At 51.2% G+C, this 24,876-nt stretch overlaps 1 protein-coding gene across 1 annotated transcript; it reads right to left on the minus strand.

Moving 5' to 3' along the window:
* Positions 1-10,535: 10,535 nt before the first annotated feature.
* On the minus strand, positions 10,536-19,951 carry TFAP2C (transcription factor AP-2 gamma). The gene is made up of 7 exons (XM_081033975.1): positions 19,674-19,951; positions 17,567-18,052; positions 17,396-17,447; positions 15,954-16,170; positions 14,893-15,011; positions 12,995-13,139; positions 10,536-12,069 (listed from the first exon to the last, which is right to left on the minus strand). Exons 1-7 carry the CDS (start codon positions 19,719-19,721, stop codon positions 11,784-11,786), a joined length of 1,353 nt encoding a protein of 450 aa, XP_080890101.1. The 5' UTR covers positions 19,722-19,951; the 3' UTR covers positions 10,536-11,783.
* Between the last annotated feature and the right edge of the window lie 4,925 nt (positions 19,952-24,876).

Below are 24,876 nucleotides of genomic sequence, written 5' to 3' on the forward strand. Positions count from 1 at the left end.
GCCTCTCGTTGGCTCATAGATCACATCCTATCCATCCGCAAGGCCTTTTGGTTCTACCTTCAAAATATATCCCAACTCGGATCAATGTTCAAACACAAGTATATTTAGTGTCGTGGGCTGCTGTGACAAAGTGCCACAAACTTGGTGGCCAAAGCAACAGAAATTCAGTGTTTTAGGATTCTGGAGACTAACAATAGGAAATTCAAGTGTCAGCAGGGCCCTGTTTCCTCTGCAGGGTTGAGGGGAGAATCCTTTGCCTCTTCCAGCTTCTGACGGCTCCTGAGTTCCTCGGCTGGTGTCGACGCCACTCTACTCTCTGCCTCTATCTCCACGTCATCTTGTTTGTATGTATCTTTCTGTGTCTTCTTTATATAGAGACATTAGTCATTGGATTCAGGGCCCACCCTAAACCCAAGACGATTTTATCTCAAGATCCTTAACTAAGAACGTCTGCAAAGACTCTCCGTCCTACCAAGATCCCATTCTGAAGTTCCAAGTAGACACGAATGGAGGGGGACGTTGTTCTACTCATTCACCAAGTCAACATCTCCTTGATGATTGCTACAGCCTCCGAAGTCTGTCCCAGTTTCTAATGACCTCGACCCCCTACCTTCTATTTACAACACAGCAGCCAAAGGGAGCCTGCTGAAAACAAGTGCGGTCCCATCAGTCCTCCTCGTTAACACAAAGGCCACACCTCACCCAGAGCAAACGGCATAGAGTCCCTTAAAAAGGGCAGGAGACCGTATAGTCCTCCCCAGTCACTGGACCCCAGCCTCAGTCTTCCCAGAGCTTCCTTCACTGTGCCAGGCATGAACCCCCCTCTGGGCCTTGGCGCTCGTTTGTCCTCTTCCTAGACCAGCATTGCCCCCCACAGCTCACTCCCTCTCCTCAATGCAACACCTCACTAGCTACAGGAATGCTCCCGTCCTTTCCCTTCCTAATTTTTTTCCAAAGCGCTTCTCACCATTGAACACTCAGTGTCGTTTCTATACCTATTGTATTCGTGATCAGGGTCTCCCACCAGAATGTACCACAGACCACAGGAGAGCAGACGTCTTTCTGATGTGTCCCCAGCCCCTAGGACCGTGTCTGGCACACAACAGACACTGCTGGCTTCAAAGATGTGTGGAGTGAATAAATAAATGAATTGACACTAAACCGGAAGCTTCGCCATTAAAGACCACAGGGGAGGGGGTGCATGTGGCCCCCCCAACATTTGATGTTTCTTTAAAATGTGTTCATTGTAATCATGGGATATTTTTCTATCTATCACACTAGCAGAAATTAAGCATATAGGACTCTAATTCAGCAAACAAGTGGAGGGACATCCAGCCCTTGTAGGGTGCTGGTGGAAGTATTTCTTGGGTCACTCTCTCTGGGAGCCAATATGGCAGGTGGAGTAATAAAAGCCACAGAGGTGGGCACACTCTCTTGGGCCAAGAAGTGTCCATCCAAGATCCTTAACTTTTTCTGAACTTTGTCTCTTGGTCACACCATGACTCCATCTGGTTGGGTCTCACTTTTGTCAGCTATACACAGAAAGGTGGAAAAACAAGTGTCCTTGCAGATTCCAATTCTATTTCCTGGAGTCAGAGGGAGGCAGCGTGGACTGCATCTCAGCTGAAACTTTGGGCCAACATCCTCGGCCTCAGTTACTGGACAGATAATGATAGCATCTCCCTGGAGGGTTATTTGGAAGATTGAAATGAAATAATGGATATAAAATATTTGGCTTAGACCCTGGCACATAATAAGTACTCAATAAACAATATCTGGTATTGTTTTAATTCTTTAAAATAACAATATAAAGGGCATGAATGTAACTTACCACTTAAACAATTTTTTTTCCTCCAAATCCAAATCCATTGGTTTAGCCAATGACCTCTAAGGTTCCTGCCAGTGTTGACAGTCAATAAAGTTCTAATGAGCCCCACCCTTGGGCTCGCCCCAGCACCACCGCCTCTGATCAGGTAAGCTTAAGAAGTTTAAATTCTGAGCTAGACAACACCAGCCCCACCCACCATGCCCATTCCTTCAACTCTGTCCTAGAATGTCAGGGCATCGGGAGGTATCAGGCTTAAGAACCAATATGGAACCCATCCTAGGCCAGGTCAGCTTGAAGCTCTAACACAGGTCACCTCCAGGGAAGGGACAGCCACAGGGGCCCTGCTTCAATGACTTGGGTCCCAGCTAAAAGCAGCTGAGGGTTTTCCTTCCCTGCAACTGACTTTATGAGTCTTACTTACCCAAAGCTGGTATACTGAGCCTTCCCCATCTCAGATCCCTCCCAACGCACCAACCCATGCCCAAATTCCATCCACCTCATCAAGTTCTGCCAGCTCCACCTTTAAAATATTTCCCAGATCATTCCAGCTCTCTTCATCATGGCTCCCATCACCACTGTCTCCTGTCTCTTCCTTGGTCTTCTACCTGGGCCCCTGGCTTCGATTCCTACCCACTGTGGTCCATTCCCCAGGTAAAGTGATTTTTTTAAATATAAATCTACGTCTCTCTCTGTTTGCAACCCTCCAATGGCTTCCCATGGCACCAGGGACAGGATCCAATTCATTCCCACGGCCCACAGATGCGGCTGTGGCACTCTCCCACCCCCACCTCACCTCATCTCTTCTGCCAGGAGACCTCTGTCCCCAGTTCTGCACAGATAGATGATGGCTCCTTCTCACCCATCAGCCCAAGTGTCACCTCCTCGGGGGGAACTCCTGGAACACCCCATGTGAAGCACCACCCACCACCCTCCACCCGGCCCCCATTCATGTCGACTGCAGGCGTGTAGATGAGGGTACAGTGCAACAAGGGCAAGATGGTGGGGTCTACCAAAACGGGAAACGCAATTCCTCCGCTTGTAGGGATTCACCCACAAACACCCCTGTGAAATGACCTGTGAGCAGTGCGGTCACTGCGTTGTTGTTTATGACAGCAGGAGACTGGAAAGGATGAGTTATCTGTACATCACACACAAAAGGATACCTTGCAAAACAAGGCAGCTCTATATGAACTGGTAAGGAAACATCAACATGACAAATCAAGTGAAAGAGCAAAGTGCCAGACTGTATGCAAAACGCCACCATTTAAGTTAAAAAAGAAATACATGTAATTGTGTGTCTGTGCCTAAAATATCTCTTCATGCACACCTACTTGGCAATGAGCCTTGTCTCTAGCCAGGGAACTGGGTGTTGGGAGACAGGAGCGGGAGGGAAACGCACTCCTCTCTATGTGCCATTTGTATTTCCACTGCCGGCCCCAGTTTACACAAAACAATAATAACAATAAATGCCATCACCCTGGTGTGATCTTGCTTGTTTACTTGCAGGTCTCTTCCTTCTGGTGCCTTCTGAGAGCAGGGAGCTTGTCTCTGAAAGATGTAACTTTAACCTGAGTAGCCACAATTTCATGGGTACCAGAAATAATGCCCCAGGTCAAAAATGTGCATTCAGCTACTGTTGAATGCTAGGAATACCACCATTTAAAGTTTATCTATTGTAAAAAAAAAAAAAAAACTACTGGGGAAGTGGCATTTCCATTGGCTCCCCATTCTTTTCTTACACAGAACACACCACATTGGCAGTTACATTCGTGATTTATTGGATTGAGGTCTGGCTCCTCTAATAGACTGTGAGCTCCACAAGGCAGGGTCTGGGCAGGTTTGGCTCGCTAGCATGGTGGGTAGATGAAAGGATGGATGGATGGATGGATGGATGGATGGATGGATGGATGGATGGATGGAAATGGATGGATGGATGGATGGATGGATGATGATGGGATGGATGATGGACGGACGGATGGATGGGAGAATACCTTAATTGGCCTCCTGGAGATTCACTTCAGCAATTCTTGACCTTTTGGTATAAATGGATTTATTAAATTCATTCCATGGATATTTATTGAACATCTACTAAGAGCCAGATTCCCTGCTGCATTCTGGGGTATAGCTATGAACAGACCATGACTTCGACAGCAGGAACCGGGAGAAGGCGGACGCAACACTACACAGTCAGTGGCCACACAGTGTGACAGGCGGTGTGGTGGGAACTGAGGACACCTAAGCCAGCCGAGGCTTGGGGAGGCTCCAAGAGGAGGTGATGCCCAAGGTGAGACTAGGGCTGAGAACCAGGTGAGCATGTGAAGCCCAAGGAGGTAGGAAAAGCTTCCAGGAAGAAAGACAAGCCACGGGAAGGGCAGCAGCGATGGCAAAAAGAACCCTGAAGACTGAGTTGACGTCGAGCTGGAGACTAAGGACCCTGAGCTTGTTGGACGCAGCCCCCTGCTCCTCATTGCTCCCCATGGGGTGGAAGAGGCACAGCCCAGCAAATGGAGGACACCCAGAAGGGCTTCTTGCCTTCCCCCCTCCTCTTTCCTTCTCTCTGCACGTCTTTCCCTCCCTTCCCTCCTCACCCCTCCCCTCTCCTTTTTCTTTTCCTTTTCTACATTTCTTCTCTTTTGACCAGAGGTCATTCCATTCCACCTACTTCAAAAGAGCTAAAAACCAACCTTTATCGAGCACGTACTATGTCCCAGGCACTGAGCCAAGCACTTTGCATGCGGCAGAGCATTCCTATCTTCCATTTCTAGCCCCTTCCTAATGAATTAGGAAACTGACCCACTGAGAGTACTTCCCAGCAAACTTCCTTTGGCCTGCATGCCTCCAGAACAGGACTCCAGAACTGGAGCACCAGTCAGGACTACACCCCATTTACCAAGTGAGGGACCCTGAGCAGACAATGCACCGGCCTGTGCCTCAGTTTTCTCATCTGTAAAATGGGGCTTTTATCGCCTACCTCCTACAGTTGTTGGGAGGAGTAAATTAGTTTAATAGAAGAGTGTCTAAAACAATGGCTGGCACATGCCAGTGCTCTAAGAATGGCCTCTGCAGGCCGCCCGGCCAGCTCTGGAAGCGTCAGCAACTGCTTCGCTTTCTGCGCCTCCAGTGCCTCATCTGTAAAATGGGCGAAAATAGGGTTATTGGGGAATTAAATAACAATGCAGGTGTGCTTTCTCTCCTTTGGTAGATTGTTTTACAGTAAGCATCAGATTTCTGTGTGTGTTTACTAAACCTAGTGTTTTTCTAGGTTTGAGAGCAGGTTTCATTGTTTTAACCACGTGCAGGTTAAAACATTCAAAGTGGACAAAGTATGTGGACGATCCGTGGCCCCCGCAGCCCACAGCTTCCTCCCTGGTCTGTCTCCCAGCCCCCTGCCCAGAGAAACCTCTTAGGGGGCTGTCATCTCTTCTCCCATAGTGTAAGTGTATGGGCACGTGATGTGTATTACTTTTCTCACCAATAAGTAAGAAACTGTTTGCGACACTTCTAATTCATTCTGTCATCTGCTATAACAAGTTAGCAACAATGGCTAGGGAAAACAACAATTAAAAGAGTTGAGAAAATTCTGTCTTTTCTGAAGATCTTTTCTTAAATTGTTGGTGCCTTCTACCATGGAATTTTTTGTCTTGCGGGAAAAGACTATTAACAGATGTCAGTCCTGAAACAATGTCTCCTGCTCACAGAAACTCAGTATTCTCAGGCCAAAGAGAAAAGAAACAGGAGGGAATGAAGCCCCAAGTTAGGATGGGGGGAGGGGGAAGGGTGGCCTCGTCTCTTCCCTCACCTGTCCTCCAGAAAACTGTTATTGGGGAGAAAACCACAGCCCCCAATTTCACGTTAGGGAACAGCGACCCAGGGACGCGGGTCCTTTCCTCTCACATGAACTTTACACAGGCTTCCTTGACTCGTTTCTTTCAACGTTAATTTTTTATTCACTTAACATTTAGTCATGTGTATAAACATGATGTCAGTTCTTTTATTTATAAAAGGAATGCATATTGGTTTTTAAAATTTTTTACACACTATAGAAACATCAGGTAAGACGTGAGCTGGTCATCCACTGCACATAAGTAAATTCTCTTTATGGTGTGAGCACTTCTTCCAGATTTGTCTCTGTTTATGGCAGCATGTCTCCACCTCTGGACTATGAACCTTTGGGGCCACATCGTTCTTTATCGTAGGGCCGTCCTGGGCAGGGCAGGATGTTTAGCAGCATCCCTGCTCCTACGGTGCTCCACTAGAGGCCAGTAGTAATGCCCGTGTGTACCAGCTTAGGTCGGGAGAACAGACTCCTTTCCGGCAGGTCAGCTCTGGATGCGCAGCTGGCACTGAGCAATGACGAGCCTCCACAGACTGTCCCTGAGACCCTGCTTGGCCATGATTCAACACAGGTGCTTACTGAGCAAGTGTCGTGTGCTGGGCATGGAGCTGGTTAGTACACAGGGGGACACTGGAGGGCGGATGGAAGGGCTGCCTGCCCTCGTGGCCACACAATTGAACCACAAGGAGTCTCTTGGTGATTCCTGCACTCTAGACCCAGGGTTACTGATTCAATAGGTCAAAGGCAACCGAAGGCATCAATATTTAGTCCTTCCAAACGCCTCTGATGACCTACCAGGTTTAGCAGCCACGGCTCAGGGGTCCATGTTGGGAAACCGAGAAATACCCAGTTAAATGAAACAAACAAGTAGACAAGTGAAAAAGGCCAGCAAGAGTTTAGGATTTGCTTTGGATAAAGATGTTGGGGTGACTCCTCCCTGAGAACCTGAAAGGTCAGGTCACTGGCTAATGTCCTGGCTCCCAGAAAATGTCACTGTGCATCAGCCTAGAGAAGAACGAACACGCAGAAATGATGCTCCACTTAACAGTGAAGAGCCTCCGTGATATTACACGGACCAGACCAGGTGGTCAGACCAGGGAGAGGCTTGGGGAGGCAGAGATGACACCCCATGTGTAGAAAAGAATCCATAGATAGCTCAATGGGAAGAAAATAACAAAGGAAGACATCCTTTCCCATCCCGTTAGTTTTATAGGGCTGCCATAATAAAGTACCACAAACTGGGCAACTTAACAGAAATATATTGTCTCACAGTGCTGGAGATGAGAATCGAAAATCAAGGTGTGAGCAGGAGCAGGGCCAGGCTTCCTCTGAAATCTGGAGGGGAGGATCCTTTCTGGCCTCTTCCAGCTTTTGCTGGTGGTCAGCAATCCTTGGTGTTCCTTGGCTCCTGGCTGCAACTCTCTAACCTCTGCCTCTGTCACCACATGGCCTCCTCCCCTCTTGTGGTTGTGTTACCTCTTGTAAGAACATAGTTCGTATGGATTAAGGCCCATTATACTCCAACATGACCTCAATTTCATTACCAACAACCCTATTTCCAAATAAGGTCACATTCTGAGGGATGGGTTAGGCTTGGACATACATCTTTGGGGTACACAATTCAACCCATAACCTCCATGAAGTCCCAAAAGGCTACTAGTCTCGGCAAGTGCCAGATGCCAAAATAGCCTCCTTCAACCTATCCGCTGTCACCTGAGATTGTCATTCCTTCAGACCAAGATCTTTCCTTGAAAAATGTTGAGAAACCACAGGCATAATCCATGTATCATGATAAAAAACCCCGACATCTGACCTTGTAAAGACTCTTAACAAAGCTATTCCTTGAATAGGTTCCTGGAATTATGCTTTTCAAATCTACTCAGTTTCCACGTTTTTCTTTTACCCATCTCCCCCATCAAGATGCTATCCAAAAGAGGCAGGAAAACTGCAGTGCTATGATGGTGCCAAAAATAACTGAGCAGTCCATGAGACTATGGACTCCCACGTAACAGTAAGTTTTTGAAACCATGAGGTCAAGTTTGCTTCTGCAGAAGATTATGTTTCGTGTTACTAGCACAAAAAGACCTTCCAGGTGTGATATGACTTCTATCCATGGACCTTGGGAATGATGCCAGCCTGGGTTGGCAAAACCAGGAAGGGGTCAGATATTGACGCCTCCAAATGTCACCAAGCCTCCCCAGCATGGTGGCCCTCAAATTTTAGAGATGCAAATAAAGACTGTCAACTGGAAGAGAAATCCAAGGTATCGTGAGATCGTAACATTGACGACGCAACAGTACCCCTGGGAGGAGCACACCTGTGCATTGCAGCATACAGGTTTCAAAAGCAAACCCTCCTTAGCTCCAGCTACGGGGAAAACCCTCACCGCCCACTGAGCTCCCGCAGCTGGGGAAGACATGGGTCTTCCCTAGGGAAGACTCTGGCTAAGGATCACTGCCGTGCCAGAGTAACAGAAAGCTCCCTCACCTGTAAAGAGTACTTAAAGGAATCTCAGACTCTTCTCTTCCCTTGGAGCCCACTGGCAGCTACTTTCCAGTAGCTCCTAGGTCTCCACCTACTTGTAAAGGAAGACAAATTAAACTGCCACAAACAGCCACACTACCCCCCAGTAAAAGGAAAAGGCTAGAGAAATATTCAGAAGTCCTCAAAAGTGGTGGCAAACTCTACAGGAATTCATGACAGCTGGTAACCAAGGTTTCCCCCAGGAAGTTCGGTAATGCATTCCAGAACCCACCCCCCACAAGCCACCAAGCCTTGAGAGAGGAATGTCTGTCTCTTACCCATCCACGACCCTATCCTGTTTTGTTTTTTAATGTTCAAATATAGGAACTGTAGAGCTCACCCTGACACTAGACCCAAAAGAAAATAATGGCCATTGTTATGGAATAGCTGAAAATGAGAAACAGACTAAGCATCTCTTTCCTAACCCACAACAAATTGTGCACACGTGGAAGGTAAGAGCCCTGAAGTGCTATTGAAAACACCCTCTCTGACCTTGCAGAGAAGCTCTAACTGCTATCCACAAGGCAGAAGGGCATCTTCAAGGAGCCAGGTGTTTGGATGGGCACACCTCCAGCCAACAGATACAGTCTTGCTGAAGAATCTGTCCTAAATGGGAATTCTAGATGCATGCCTTCAGACAATAATGTGTTTTCCTTCAGTGCAACCAGGAAAACAAAGGAAGTATCTTCATTTCTTCTCCCAGAGGACAAAGACTTCAGCGGTGTCATGTGCCTTAATAAAAAGCCCAACCTATTTAACAGCCAGAGTGCAACATGGCACAGGGCGATGGAAAAAAAGTGCCATCTCACTAACACAGGGCTTGAAAGTAAAACCACCCTGGCCCACGGGAAGCAAAGGTGTACCAGCTGCCTCAGGCTAGGCCACTGGAGGTGCAAGTGCTCAGAGGGCAGGGCACCCTTCTCACCCATCAATAAAAGCTTGGTGGAAACAACCTGGTGCAGCCAGCGTTTCATTAGGGACCTCTTGAGGGGACTTGGTTGTTTTGCATGGTATCACCTCAAAGGTATTGGGAAGAAAACCCTGCTATCGTTGTGCACTGGGCCCAGGAAAGTCAGTGGCTATCCCGGGAATGAGAAAGAAGTGAGCCCTGAGCCAGGCATAAGCCCTGCTTATGACTCACTTCAATCCTTGGTTGACTTTGGGGCGTTTCCAGAACATTGTCTGCATTGCAACTCGGCACAGCTCCTAAAAGCCAGACTGTAGTCCAAAAGCAAGTTAAGATGCTGATAACAAAATAGTCCTTTTACCTTCGGCCCTTTGTCCCCATAACTTCCTTTTAACACCCAATATCTCACGTCTTCATTGAGAAATCACTGCCAACATAAGACCTCCTTTCGCTGCTCTAGAGCAAAGCAATTGTGATTTTGACATATCAACCAGATAAACCCAAGTAAATGAGAACATTCAGTGGCCAAGGACAACTGCCAAGCGCAAAGTATTAGGTTGGCAGAGTTTAAATTACTTAATAACATCCAATGCCAACATGAAGTCAGGAATCGCTGAGCATTTGGTAGAGTTATGAATTAAAGATTATGAGACTGGAGCTGAAGCAACGGCCTTATCCAATGTGGAAAATCCTTTTGCTCCCACTTCCCTTTGAAGCCCAGCCACTCATGCCAAACTATAAACATATCACTTCCTGGAGGACATGCCTGGCCACTTCAACTTGAATTCAAGCACTGGCAGTGTACATCCAAGATTCTCAAAATACACAGCAAGGAGGAAAGCCCTGCCGGACTCTTCTGCTCCCCAAGCAGAGGGCAGAGACCCCACCTCCGATTTACCCGCGGACAAAAGGATGAGCACGCCTTGGATAAACACCCATTACCGCGGATGGACAACGTCGATTGATTGAAAACTGTGGGAAGAAAGCCCACATACACTTCCATCGCTTGCATTTGACTGAATGCCAAGTTCTCCTAAGGAATGTTTGCCCAAGGACTACCTACCTACAACCACTTCATTTCCACTCTCAATATTTTGAGGTGGCAACTTGGCCCGCAGAATACAGTGTTTCTCAATAGGGCAGCCTTACACAAGAGACGTTATTCCCAAACTGTTGGCTCCTGTCACTATTGTCAATCAACTGTCTCTCACACACTTCCCAACACCCCTTGTGGTGAGGATGGTCCTACCCACAGAGAAACTAGGGGCAGCTGAGCAGTCTTACAGGAGAGAGGAAAGGAAACTTCGGGGTCCCCTTGGCACAGAGTCTTCCTGCTCAGTCCTATTAACTCAGCCAGTCAAACCATAAATTAGCCCTGCCACTATTCCACTCGTCTGAGATACTTAAAAAAAAAAAAAATCAAGTTATAAGCAGACGGTCACAGCTTCTATCGAGAATACTTTTTATTATACAGGTCTCATATACACAACAATTACTTGGGGAACGTTTTCTAGGCATGGAGTTCAATTCCGAAACTCCATGTCACCCACACATACTGTGCCGTGCACTCACCTTTGGGTTTGGCCCACCAGGAGTGAGACACAAAGTTATTGCTTTGTGAACAGAGCTTCAATTAAATAGAATCTTTCGTATCAAGAACAAATCCCAGGGTCCTCTTAATTCTCAATACCCTGTGTACATATGAATAAAACCTAAACGTGTTTTAGATGACCCATCACCTTTAAAAGTTATTAAAATGGAATCCCATTTCTCAAAAAGTCGTAAGAAGTGCACCCGTATTTACAGACCCGATTAAATTATGCATAAATAATATCTGTACACTCAACGCACCGTTTTTCAAAAGAACAGCGCCTCCTCCGGGATGGGGTAACAGACAGCAAAAAAATGCTTCATGCCTACCCTTTTCAAGTTTACTCGAAACACCAAGATGTGAAATAAATATGCAAATAAAGCTTCAGTACCTTAAAAGAACAGGTCATTTCAAGAGTCTCCCATTTGAAGAGTTAACTTTCAAAGATTTAAAAAAAAAAAAAAAATCATCAGCAGGCTTTGTTTCTACAAATTTTGTAAAGCCCGAAGGCCCCCTTCGAACAGGGGGTTTAAAGTGTGTCAAATACCACATCTAACTAGTTGCTAAGCGGATAGAATCTTTGCCTCCTACTGGATGTAGGATTTGATATCTGAAGAGGCTAGATAAATACCTTTTTTAGATAAATATTTAGTGGGCACAAAAGCCAGCCATTATTGTTGCTCTGAAAGTTATTGTTAATCTGAATCCCATCAACTTGACATTTTCCCAGCTAAAGAGTGGGTTTGTTAGCCTGGGGGATTTATTTAAAAGGTTCTAAAACTTGTAGCACCACTTTTCAGAGAAAGGAAAACGGGGTTCAAAAAAATAAAACAGAAGCTTAACGAGTAAGAAACCAGTACTTGTCACCTTCTGTTAACTTGTCCAGAGTTAAGGAGCCGCTTCAGCACTACAGAAATTCTAAGGACTCCAGGAGGGCGGTACGTAAAGATCCGGAAATTGACAGAGGCCTTTAATGGGAACGTGGGTAACAAGCTCAACCTCTCCCCCAGGCAAGAGGAGGTCCTGTCTGTGCTGTCGGGTGGAGAGCGGTTTGGGAGACTTTCCTTCCAGACTCTCTGGCCCTATGTTCACGCCCATTTTATTTCCTGTGTTTCTCCATTTTCTCCAGGGTTTTGCTCGAATCGGCTGGACTCTGGTCTCCAGGATTCATGTAGGACTTGTCTAAGACGGCCAGGGCTTCCTTTACGTAGTTTTGCATTGCAGACACAGCAGCACAGATGGCCGGGCTGCCAAAGCCGTGGGTGATGAGGCTGAAGTGAGACAAGCAGTGCTGGATGTTTGCCTCCAAGACTGGGGCTGGCCGGTTGTTCCCGTTGGGTGTTCGGTCCTGGTTGAGAAGCTCTGTGAATTCTTTACACACTTGCCTGCAAAGAAGACAGTCAACACACACCTGTGAGCTCAACCTAGCTCTTGACAGGCGAAGAATCAGAGACTGATTGCCTTGAGGGTGACACCTGGGAGGCAGTCAGACACGCTGGCCTCAGCCAAGGCCCTCCTTTAAACTAACAGCAATCTCCAGGCGAGGCACTTAGCACCTATTATGTGCTAGTCAACCCTATTTTATTTAACCCTTACAGCATGAGAAAAGATAACAGGATTAACTCCAGTCCAAAGTCACCAGGACTGGTTAAGTGGGGTCAGGAATCCAGTCCAGGAGGTGAAGGGATATGGGTACAGGTTGGCTCAGCAAACCAAGTGGGAGAATCACACATTTCCCTGAAACTCACTCTTTTTATCCAGGCTGGTTCACTATGATCCCCACTCCCTTTTGCTCCGGTTTCCTGACTTGACTAGTTCTGCTTCATTTACCATGATTTTTAAACCAATTTACTGTTGGTTTCTGTGAGAAATCCCGCAGCTGCGATGTCGTTTTTTGAGACATTAAATTTGCCCACTTGTCTCCTAACAAATTCAATGATCATTACAAGAAACAAGTCCTGTTACCAGGAGGCAGAAGCCACACAATCTCTACTGGAGTGACAAAACCAATTCTTTTCAACACATTTTCGTAAGACATGCACATATGATCACAGAAAGGTCGTTTAACTATTTTGACCTCAATAATCAAGCAGCTCAAAAAAATAATCCCTACTGGAGGAATACGCTCATTTTACTTAAAACCCACCCAAAAGTTAACGTATTTGACTTGGTCAAAGAAGCTCCTTGCCCTTTTCTTTTGCTCTCCACCCCTAATTTATTTAACGCGCATTTCTTTCTTGAGCACCAAAGAGGGGTGCTGGCCTCTCAAGGTCAAGGTCACAGTAATCGGATTCAAGCCTGGATACTTACTGTGCAGCCAGCAGCATGTTTTTCCTTGCTGCCATCTCATTCCGCCCGCTGAGATGAGGTCTGGTTAAATACTCAGCCACCGGTTTACTTGGAAACTCTGCTTCACAGACGTACGCAAAGTCCCGAGCCAAGTGAATTGCCTCACCTACAATCAGCAGCAGGGACAGCAGACGTTAGGATGCCCGTGGTCCCCACCCGCACATGTCCTGTTCCTCTTTTCCTAGCTCTGTCTACCAGTCACTTTTTCATCTGAAAGAAAATCCTCTGTACAGGGACCACAATCCCGGTGGGAAGTTGAATGTCCTGGGTAGAAGGGACTCTCCCCTAGGAATAGAGGGTGAAATCATACGAAGACCCCGACATGTTTAACTGTGCTTAAACACTTGTTAACCAGTCTCCTGCCCAACTTGAACAGATTATCTTGAGACACAGCCATGCTTTCTCTTGATAACGGGTTATTGTGGAGAAGTAGGAAAATTTAAAGATGATCGCACTTGACAACAGCAGCTCGTCGTTTCTCTTTAGGGAACTGTGACAGTCTTGGACATGGAACTTTCTAAACTAGGGCGCCTCGTTACTGAAGGGAGCAAATTTCTAGAATGTTTCTAAAAGGGAGACAGGAGTGTGTTTCTTATTGGAAACGTTAAGAGCCCCAACTACCAGTTTGGGGGAGCAGAGGGAGAGAAAACCAACAGGAGTCATGTCCCACCAGAGGTGCCCAGTCCCAATTCCGCAGCGCAAGACGGGCAGCGCTTTTCAGAAGCCCAGATGGTGCCCCCCTTACCACTCGCCTCCCAAATTCACTAAATCAGAATCTGAGAACCATTGTTCTGGCACACACTTTCTTATTCAAGTGCCTCTGCCAGGCTAGGAAAATCTAGCGGAGACGCATTTATGCACCGTGCACGCAGAACCCACTATTCTCCATGCAGGGCAGCTGGTCCCCACAGGCAGTTAACAGGCAGCTCCTTTTTCCTTGCCCTGACCTCCGAAGACACTTGTAGTAAGGTAGAGCAGGGCTCTGCCAAGTCTTTCAGCACCAAAGTAGCACCATTAGACCAGGGGAAAAGTGTTCAAAAGCTTGCCTGGCTATGAGGGCAGCACACCCCTGACTGGCTCCCCCAGCCAGAGCCCAGAGTTGTTGATTGGGCAAGATGCTAGAGGTGGCTGGAGGCTGCAGGATAAGCCTGTCAGGGTTCTACTCCATTTTCCCAAGCACAGTAAGTGTGCGTGTTTGGCTTTTTACAAATTACTTCTTTTTCTCACCCCCTTTTAAAGGCTATATTGCATCCTTGGTTACTTTCCAGGTTGGGGGGGTGCAGGCCCATTCAAGAAACTTTAATGTCACATTCTACTACCTTAGGATTGGGAAGAGGGGCTCATCAGTGGGCCCAGGTCAGGTACTTTTCCTTTTAGTGGGGGGTGGGGAGATAAAGGAATTGTGAATTGGGCCAATCCCATGGTTTATACAAGGGCTTCTCTTCACTGACCACAATTCCTACAAAAAGCCCAGAACCCATACATACTTCTGCCCACCAGTAAGCAACGAGCTTTTCAAAGGCAAACCAATTGATCGATTGCATCTTTCAAAAACTGGATCATTTAACAGGACATGTCTCAACACCCTAAAGTGCTATTTCCTAGGTTAGAAAAACCAATTTCTTTTTCACACTGATCTTCTGGGGAACCCAGAACAGGAATACGTAAGCAGCCAGATATTTAAATATTAACTTAACTTGACAAAATTACTGTAACTCGTTGTAATGAACTTATACAATTCAAATCACCTTCACCTGGCTCCACCTGCGACTGAGTTACAAGTTTAATGTTTCTTCCGAGAAGTATTCAAGACACAGCAAACTAAAAGCACCACAAAACTTTACCAAAACTCCACTGACCTTCTACTAAGGATGTAAGGAGGGTCACATGCGCCGCTTTCCGTCTCCCGGCTGGAAGATTCAGCCCAATCTTGTCCAACTTCTCCCGCAAGGACCGGCCTCCATTTTTAGATTTGGCTCTGAGTGAAAGAAAGTCGACTATATGGGGCGGTCGGATGGCTCAGTTGGTTAGAGCACGAGCTCTGAACAACAGGGCTGCCGGTTCGATTCCCACATAGGCCAGTGAGCTGCACCCTCCACAACTAGATTGAAGACAACAAGCTGCCGCTGAGCTTCTGGAGGGGCAGCGGGATGGCTCAGTTGGTTAGAGTGCGAGCTCTCAACCACAATGTTGCCGGTTCAATTCCCGCATGGGATGGTGGGCTGTGCCCCCTGCATTGAAAACGGCGGCTGGACTTGGAGCTGAGCTGCGTGCTCCATTAGATTGAAGGACGACTTGGAGCTGATGGGCCCTGGAGAAACACACTGTTCCCCAATATTCCCCAATGAAAAACAAAAAACTAAAAACCAAAAAAAGATAGTCGACTGGCTATTCAAGAAACGACACTTTAAAATCCCCAATTCTTAAGAGCGCTGCAATTCGTCAGCCTATCTACATTATGTAGAGCATAATCAAACGATGAAGGACTCCTCCTTTAATTAATCCCTGTAAAATTCAAAAATCTTTCTTAGCACTGCCAACATTTTTTTTAAATCACAAACTATTTCAAGTTGTGCTGGAGCCAGTCAATTTTCACTTGTGAAAACTGCAGCAGCTCCAAAAAAAAACGTCTTTCTAGGCGGAACAAAGCCCCTGGAGCTCGCCTTCCCTTAATTTAGCCGGCCACCACTGTATACATGGGCTCCGGTTCTAACCCAGTGAGAATTTGTTAGCTCTGGTTTAGCACTTCTTTCTACATTTGGCACTTTCTAAAAGAGAAGAAATGCACTCAAACTCTCTGAGCTGATTAGAATTCAGTGTTAGGTATAAAAGTTATGTAAATGTTAAAAATATCTCCGGGTCCTTTTATCTAGTCCCCAGCAACCACCCAACCACCTTGCCTGCATGTGTCCCCGTGTACCTTCTGAGAACACCTCCCAGTAATGAGGCATTTAAGCACTCAGGCGGGGACAATCGCCTCTGGACTTCAGCAACTGTCACTTTGTATTTAGATGTGGAGCTCAGGAGGGACAGTCTTCCAGGGACTGAGCAGAAGACCTCGCTGGGGTTCATCACAGCCCCCACCAACTCCTTCTGACAAGGGAGATTCAAGGGGTTCTTGGTCATGGCAACAGGACCTGTGAATGCAGATGACAAGTGGCAGTCTTGAGAGCTGCATCCAAGCAAGAGAGACCTTTCAAACCACTAACCAAGACTGAAAGAACTCTAAAACAAATAACATGGCCGTGTGGGGCTATAAATTGCAAGCAGATTTTTTAAAAAGCCGTATTCGTCAGATAATCGAATCTGAAATTCACAAGTTAACACCTTGTTAATTAGTCAAGATGATAGTGTGGATGGTTTTCATTTTCTAGCCACTGTTAAAATCTGTTTAATTAGAACGTTTGTTTTCAAAAGACTGCTTCGATATGAAATAAGTGGGGTTTTTTTCCCCCTCTCACTCAAGGAATAACCAAAATCACAAGACACACTCAGATCCTTTGCCAAAAACATTTCAGTGCAACTGATCATGGTAAAATTTTAAATACAAGCAAACCTGTTCTGTTCTAAGTTTACTGGGAAATTCAATTTATTTTTACTTTTCCCCCCAAACCCATTTTCCCCCAGTTGATTTCAAGCAGTCTAACTTCAAGTAACAGACTGTAAGTACCTTTAATTTAGGCCTACTCCATTTCTCAAAACAATCATACTGGTAATCCCATCAGTATGTAACTTACTTTCATCAGCCACTCAGTCACCAAGTACAGTAATCCAATTTTCCAAATCCCTTCTCCCCTGATCCTGCAGAAACCCAACCTGACAAGATCACCCCTCACCCCCACCACTACCCAGTTGATTCTTTCAAGGTTATTTGATAGGCTAAACTGTTTCAAAACATTTTTACGCAGGTCAGAATGGTCTTTGCCCTATGGGTACTTGAAGTCGGAAATAAAAATCACAACACATTCTCCGACAATTGAAATCGTCACAGAACCAACCAGGCTGTGTGTGTGTGTGCGCGCCTGCGTGCACACGGCTTTCCAAATTAAATCAATGCTAACTCACCCTGGAAGACTTCCTCTAACGCTGTAAAAACACCCTCAAATGCAAAGAGTAACATATCCCAGCATGAGACAGCATCCTTTCTCATTTAGTTGAGAAAGAAATTCCCTCTCTTCTCACTCCTAAAACCGGCCTTCCCTGAGTCTTCATCCTTTCTGTCCTTTCCGCCACTTGTCCCACCCCAATAGGCCACCAAATGTCCCCACCTTGCCATGAAGCTAATAACTTCATACCACAGTTAAGAAGCAGTACAGGCCGCGTGTGGCCCGAGAAGGAAAAAAGATCTCGCTCACTGCCTACCTTTGCGAATAACAGTCTGATCATGCAAAAGCAGGTGCTGGTCGTCGACAATCTGGGGGAGAAATGACAAAGTTTCTTTTAAGTTCAGGGGAGCCTGGGCCGGGGATTCGGAGAGTGGCTGGGGGTCAAAGGCTCTGGGCCCGAGGGGCCGGGGGCTGAGAAGCCGCTCACCTGCACCTCCTCCATCTGATGCGCCATGTCGTGGAGGCCCAGGTTCTCGGCCAGGCCCGCGGCGTCCAGGGTGTGCGCGTGGGGCAGCAGCAGGTCCGAGCGGCGGTAACCATCCCTGCGGGCGCTCATGGCGGCACCGTCCAGCCCGGAGAGATGGGGTAGCAGGCCGGCCGGGCGCCCGTGGTGCGAGGGCAGGCCAGCCCCGTCCTGGCTCTGGCGGCCCGGCCAGGCCTGCGGCTGGCTGCCGGTGGGCGCCGGTTGGTGCAAAGGGTTCATAGCAGCGGCATACGCTTCTCCCAGATGCGAGTAGGGATCGGCTGACTGCGAGTAAGCGAGCTGCTGGTAGGGAGGTGGAAAGTAGGGTGGTGGCTGATACTCGGCGACTCCGGCATGGGAGAGGGGCGGCGCGGGGCTATAGAGATGCTGCCCGGCCGAGGAGAGGTGGGGGAGGCGCGGGTTCCCATTGCTGCTCGCGTCGTGGCGATCCTGGGAGAGAGACACGGACACCCGGTTAGTACGAAACCCCGCTACTGCGAACTGGCTGCAGCCGGCGCGCTGAGCCATGCTCCCCCGGGGACCCACCACATTAGCCCGGACCCGACGCTCGGGGCCTGCCCTCGGGCCGGAGGGCACCCAGGAGCAATGTGCCCTGGGGCTTTCGTTGTAAACCGCGAACCTGCAGAGGAAAGGGAGGCTGATGAAAGACCTGGGGGGGCGCGCCTTCAAAGCCCGACGGCGAAGGTCTGGGCACTCGGACGCCCCAGGCGCTCTGAGATGCCAAGTCAGTGCTCCAGGCCTTGGGCCAGGAGAAGCTGGGCCCCGGGCCCCGGGAAGAAGTCGGCACGCGGTGCACTCGGTGCAGAGCGCTCTCGCTCACCAGCCCGCACATGTTGGCGTCACCAAGCAAAAGAAGATGGGGCAGCGGCGGGCGCAGATAAAGCGCGCGGCGCGGGAAGTGCGCATCTCCCCCGCCCCAGGGAATCTCCCTTCCACGCCTTCAGGACAAAGACCTCCCGGCAAGTGACACTCCCCAGCAGGGCCTGCCACCCAGCGCCGTGGAGGAACTCGAGAAGGAACGCGCCGGAGCCGAGCGGCACTCCCTGCTAGCGTGTCCGGACCCAGTGAGGATAGGAAGTAAGACCGCCATTCCGGGCCACGGTCAGTGTCCCTACCAATCGGGGCACAGAAGAATTAAGGACCCCGAAAATTGAGCAACCTAGCCTGCGCACGTCCCCTCGCCCCACGGCTGGACTCAATTCCTTAAGGACGAGTCTCCGCGTGCTCTAGGGGTCACTGGGTAGTGAGGCACCAGGAGAAACATGGCACCGTCGCCCCCTAGCGTTAGAGGACGGACCTGCAAACTGGGGCCGCCCCTCGAGGTCCCCGGGGCGCGGGGCGCGCCTGTGGGCCACCAGCCCAGGCTCCCCCGTCCCAGAGCCCCGGCGCACGCCTCCCGCCGCCTGCGTCTTCCTCTTCCCGCTCGCCGCCTCCCTCCCTCCCACTCTCCGAAACTCTAGCTCAACCTGTCGGACAGGCTAGAGCACTCCGAGCGCTTACGGCCCCATCAGGCCTCAGCGCCCCCCCCCCATCAACAATCCCCAGCCCCCACTTCTCTTGAAAGCCAAACTTAGGTTGTTTTCTTCTTCCCCTAAGAAGGTAGCGGGGCAGATGACAAGCCCGCCTAGGAGGAGACTCCACAAACGCTGTTGCCGGCAGGTCTCCTCGTCTGAGCCCTTTGGACGGAGATTTCGTGCGTAAAAGCCACGTCTAAGGAAGGGTGGTAGACCCGGCGCTCTTCCGAGAAAACCCGCAGGAGGGCTGTTTTGCTTCGCATGAAACAGACCGGTAAGTTCGGTGTGTGGGATCTGCCATTCTCTTCCCAGGCCCCGTTCCCGAGGCTGGATCTTTTGGAAAAGGCCTGACTCAGTAAGGGGGCCCCGGAGAAACGGACTAGGGGGTGTCCGGAAAAGTGGACCCCGTCCCATTGAAGGGCAGCGGCGGGTGCCTGCTTGCTGCTCCAGCGCCCTCGCCCCCGACCTCGGTCCAGTGGCCCCCGCCTCCTGGACTGTACTCGGGCGGGGCCGGGCTGTGCCCGTGCCCAGCTCACCTCGCAGTCCTCTTCATACTTGACATTATCGGTTATTTTCCACAACATGGCGTCCTGCGTCCCCCAAAACAGTCGCCAGTTAAATCCAAGCTCCCCCCACCCCCCGAGCGGTAAATCCAAAATTGGGGTCACGGTGGCCAGGTGTCTGCCGCCGCCCCCGCCGCGCGCGGGCCTCGCTGAACCGGTCACTGGAGACGCATCCGCGGCTCTGCGAGCGTAGGTGCCGGTGCCGCCGGTGTAGAGGCCGCTGCCAAGGACCCGGGAAGCCGCGCCCGCACTGTGTGTCCGGGCGATAGCCGGGGGACCCGGGCGCCTTAATGAGAAGGAAATTATCATAACTCCTCCCCGGGGGCCGGCGCGGAGGCCCCGGCGCCGGGCGGGGCGGCCCCCAGCCAGTCCCGGCTTAGCTCCGCCCCGCACCCCAGTCGGGCGCGCGGAGCCGAGACCCACGACGCGGGGGGCCAGAGCCGGAGTGGGCGGCACCTCCCGAACGGCCTCAGACCTGCGAGGCCAGGGTCCCCCGCCGCACCCTCCATCAGACCCCCGCCACGCACACGCCCGAGATTGGCCGACCTGAACACCCAGATCCAAATATCTAAGCGCCCTCCTCTTTCGCCTAAAGCGCCTTCCCCCATCCTCCAAAAGACGTTGTCACGCGGAGTTAGAGACCCCGCGTTCGAGGTGTCTCAACAGCTGGGGTCCTCTTATCTCCTAAAACGTCCCCCCGCCACCCGCTCCACCGAGACGAAGTGTAAACTGTAATCAGGCTGCTGGAGCCCAACCCCTCCGAGGGACGTTCCCCTCCAGTCCCGCTTTGTGGGCACAGGGCGGTTCGGTACGTCCGAGACCCGGGAGAAAGGCCTTCAGGGGAGTCAGCCGCAAGCGCGCCGGGGCTCCACTGGCCCTAAGTCTGGGACGGCAGCGACTCGCCGCCACGGCCCGAAGCTGCATCTCAGCAGCTGGCTGCGGCCCGGGGTACCCGCTCGCCCTCGCCCAGCCCAGCCCTGCCCTGCCCTGCCCAGCGTCGGCTCGCCAGCAGCCTCGGACAGACCAGACACTCGGAAGCCTCAACTCACTCGAGAAAAAGGTGCGGGGCCGAGCACGACCCAAGCGCCACCGCCGAGGGGAGGGACGGGATGGGGAGCAAGGGAGGGGCCCGAGAGGGGCTCCAGCTGGGGAGGTGAGCACCCCCGTTCCGCAGATGAAGGCGGAAAACGAAACTTCCTTCCACACAAACGCTGCATCTCCCCTCAATATATATTTGCCACCCAAACTTGAAAGCAACACGCAATATTAAAAAAAAAAAATTAAAGAAACGAAATCCTTTGGCCCAATTGTTGTAATTGACTCTTTTCACTCCAAGGGTAAAGTCGGTAATTTTCAAGGGCGAATTTTGTTGGGACATCCCAACTGGCTGCGGGAGCTAAATATTCTGAGGGGATCGGAGAAGTGGATTATTGGGATTTGATGCCGAATCCGATTTCGCAATAATCAATTTGTATCAGTCCAGTGTCGGTCTGGAGTGGACACTACCCCCGCACACCCCATCCACAGAACGATCGCCTTCCCGCTCCTCCTCGGGATTGTCTGATATTTAGCATTTCTTTAGACCCAGATGGGCCTAAAATAAAGCACTAAAATAAAAATAGGCGTCCTCCACACTAAACGTTTCCCCCTCGCCTTAGAGTAGACACATCTGAGGTGATCGTTCCCACCAGGTGTGAGAACAAAACCTAGAAATGAAACCACTGGGGGCTTTTGGGGCCATGTTTGCGGGGCTTTGCACTCAAGTACAAAGGACAACGCACACATGACCCCTGACACCTCGCTTCCAAAACACGGGAGTCTGAGAGTAAAACAAAAACACCGTAGAAGCAGGGTTCCCGGTATTGGGGGTGGGGCCCAGGGGTACCCGCGCAATGCAGGGACAGCACACGGGCCAGGCAGGCACGGTGGCGCCCAGGGCATGGAAGGTTGGGGTCCCAGGCACCTCCTTCGGGTGCGAGGGAGGCTGCGGCACCTCCTTCGGGTGCCCCAGACATCCAGATCAGAGACTCGGGGGGCCTCCTCCATGCTGGGCTTTTTAGCCCCGGGTTTAACTCCAAGACCCGGCCTAGGGTGCAGCGTGAGCAAGTTGTCTAGCCTGGGTGGTCAACTTCACCCCGGGCAGGTTGGGGCCAGAGCTGAGCAGAACGGTGCCAGCCTCCCAACCCAGACCGGCTGTCTTTCCCTCTCTCTGCAGCGCTGGCCGTAGGCACCGGGAGGAACGGAGATTGCTGCCGGCCAGGGGGCAGAGGCAATGAGGGTCTGAGCACCTCGGGTCCGGGGGCCCTAGGGGGCCAGCTGTTTAGGAACCGCTTGGCAAAGTCCATTCATTCCCAAGGCAGCTCCCTGGAACCCGGCGCTGTCCCCTCTCCAAGGGGCACGCGCTCAAGCCAGATCGGGATTTTCGCGCCCTGGATGTAGAAGGCGGCTCAAACAAGTCCGCAGGATTCCCGGCTAGAGAGACCCTGCCCAAACACTCACGCCCTCGGCTTGTGGGCGGGAACGCAGGCACGCGCGCTCGGGTCAGGGTGCCGGAAGCCTCGAACCTTCCTTGAGCTCAACTATTTTCTCCGCCGCGAGCTAGGGAGCGGGGTGTCGGGCACCCAAGACAGACCTCCCTCGGAGCCCCCGCCCCTCGCCGCGGGAAGACCCGAAACTGCGTCGCGGCGCCGGGAGGCAGCCACCGCCCCGGGAGGGCGCCCCCTCCCGCACCTCCTGGACCTCGCCGCCGCTTCACAGTAACGACGCGCGGGGATCCCCGGGCAAGCCTCGCTGGCCGCCTCGCAAAACCCGAGATCTCGGAGTGGTGGGTTGTCCGCGGCTCCGCTCTGTCGCCCCCTAGGGAGCCTGCGCTCACGCACACGCTTGAAGCGCACGACCCAGGCCTCCAACTGCTCGGATGGCCCAAGAAACCCAAGACAGCAGGCGACGAGGCGTCTGCAAGGACGGCAGCGCCCAGACTGTGCGTCACCTCCCGCAAGGCGCCGGCGGGTGCCTCTGGAAACAGAGCGCGGGACCCCAGGCGGGGGTCCTCGGCCACCCACACCACCACCGCTAACCGAGAAAGGCGGCAGGGCGGGTACAGCTGGAATGAGGCTGGCCTGCGCCCCCTCGTCCCCGGGAAGGGGAGCGGGAACGGCAGGTGGGGGCGCCCGAGCGCCCGAGCGGACGCCGCGCCGCGTGCAAGGGGTCCCGCTCTTCGGGAACAGCGGGACCTCCGGCAGGGACCGCGGTCAGCCGTGAGGCCCGGTTAGGTGAAGCCGAAAAGCCGAGGCCTGCAGCAATCCGGCAGGAGGGCGCATTCACGCGCCCTGCCCTCTGGGGCACCCACTGAACACACATTTGGCATCAAAGGGCACCCGAACTGTCTAGACTCAGTGAGGCGCACACCTTGCTGTGCCCTATGTATCCGTTCACAGCCACTCCAGAATAGCAATAGTGTAAACATAATCGTTCTCATGGCGTGCAAAGTGCCGCTCACACCCATAGAGTCTTCACGTGTTAGCCCAAGTCCAGCGCAACGCCGTTCACGGCTCCCTTCTAAGCGCGCCGCGCCAAGCTGTGTTCTTGAGGGGGTTTGCCGTCTATGGCTCTTCCGCGCGAACATCTGCTTTGTCCGAATGGGCAAGGCAAGGCTCGGAGCTGAGGGGGCCTGGAGGACCCAAGCTTCCGGAGAGGGCCCCGATCCCGCCGTCCCAGGTCTAGTCCCGGGGCTCATTGCCAGGGCGCGGGCCCAGAGCAGGGGTCGTAAGCGTAGTCTCTAACTTGACAACCATCGCCCCATTTCTCACCAGGCGAAGGTGAATTTTTAGTTGTCCAACCCCCTCAAAGCCACACACTTGCCTGCTATTCGAGGCCACCTCCCTAGCGGCTCTCGGGGATCGGTTAGAGAGACAAGTCTGGCTCTCGCCTCCCCTGTCCCGGGGGACCCCCGCCCTCCAGAGGCCAAGCCCCACGGCAGAGTGCTTGTCACTTCTCCACTAACATTCCCGGGCCGTTCGTGTGCAGCCGAACCGCTCCGAGCGCAGGCGGGAGGGCTCCAGCGCGAGCCCAGTGTCCCCAGCGGCCTTCTCAGCTCGCGGTCCTAGAACACCACACACCTCCAGGCCACCTAAGCCTGACGGCCTGAAAGCATTTAGCTGGTCGCCGCCAGGAGAGGAGGAGGCCCAGTGTGGCCCAGCGCCGGGCGGCGCCGACTCGGCTTCCTACGCCAGAAGAGCGCAGCGTCCAGGAGCCACGCTGCACCCTCCAGCGGCACCCATCCCACACGGCGGGCATCCTGACCCTCGGCTGACGGGCCTCCCCTGTGCCTCTCCTCCCTGCGGAGTCCCGTGAGCCCTCCACCCAACACCTCTCTTCTCACCCCTAGGAACTGGAAATTCATGTCGTCGGCTCTTCAACCTTCAGTGAGTTGAGGATTTTAAGAATGGAAGATACCAAGGAAGAGCTGCCCAAGGGCCGAGTCCGGTGCTGTAAAGTGCTCTGAGCGTTTATTTAATTAACGGAAGGGGGAGGGGGGCAATTCGCAGGCAAAAAGGGCTGTGGCGATTGGAGGACACACCTGAAAGGTTCTGTTACTCCTCCCCTGCCCTCCTCCTCTGGGAAACTATAAACTCGCCGACTGCAAGGAAGGGGTCATCCCAGCGTTTTGAATGATCCTTCCCTATGTACTATGTGACAGGCGGTACTAGGGCTCCTTCCATCACGAAATTATTTTAAATGTCCGGATACGTCTTGCTGCGAAAGGACATTTTAAAATTTATTTTGTCTCCAAAGCCAGACCTATTAACATTTCCATGAATTCTCAGCTGCCATTTCTAGCTTTGATCTCACTTCAGGCACCTCGCAGGTTTCCAGGTAAAACTGAACCAGGGGCGGGAATTCCTGGAGAAGGAGGTGGGTACAGGCAAAGAGACTTCTTTGCACCTTGGGTATCTGTGCTATTTGCCTTAAGAAAAGAGGCAAAGTGCCTTGGTTACAAAAAAAAAAAAATAGCTGAGAGCCCAGTAAACTACAGTCTTCTTAAGGAAGACCGTAAACACAGAAATAAATGCTGTTTATTGACTAAACCATCAGTTTAAACGTGATGAGACTCACGGTGATTACCCCAGCCGGCAGGAGAAATTAGATTTGTACAGAAGCTCTTCCTCATTACCTG

This window comes from Rhinolophus hipposideros, assembly GCF_964194185.1.
Source record: "Rhinolophus hipposideros genome assembly, chromosome: 22".
Taxonomy (NCBI): domain Eukaryota; kingdom Metazoa; phylum Chordata; class Mammalia; order Chiroptera; family Rhinolophidae; genus Rhinolophus; species Rhinolophus hipposideros.

Excerpts from the sequence above, each read along its gene's own strand:
- TFAP2C (XM_081033975.1), bottom strand. The coding sequence starts at position 19,721 with ATGTTGTGGAAAATAACCGATAATGTCAAGTATGAAGAGGACTGCGAG. Across the intron at positions 18,053-19,673 it reads AGTATGAAGAGGACTGCGAG|GATCGCCACGACGCGAGCAG; the intron begins GTGAGCTGGGCA and ends TCTCTCTCCCAG. Across the intron at positions 15,012-15,953 it reads CTGGGAGGTGTTCTCAGAAG|AGCCAAATCTAAAAATGGAG; the intron begins GTACACGGGGAC and ends TCTTTCACTCAG.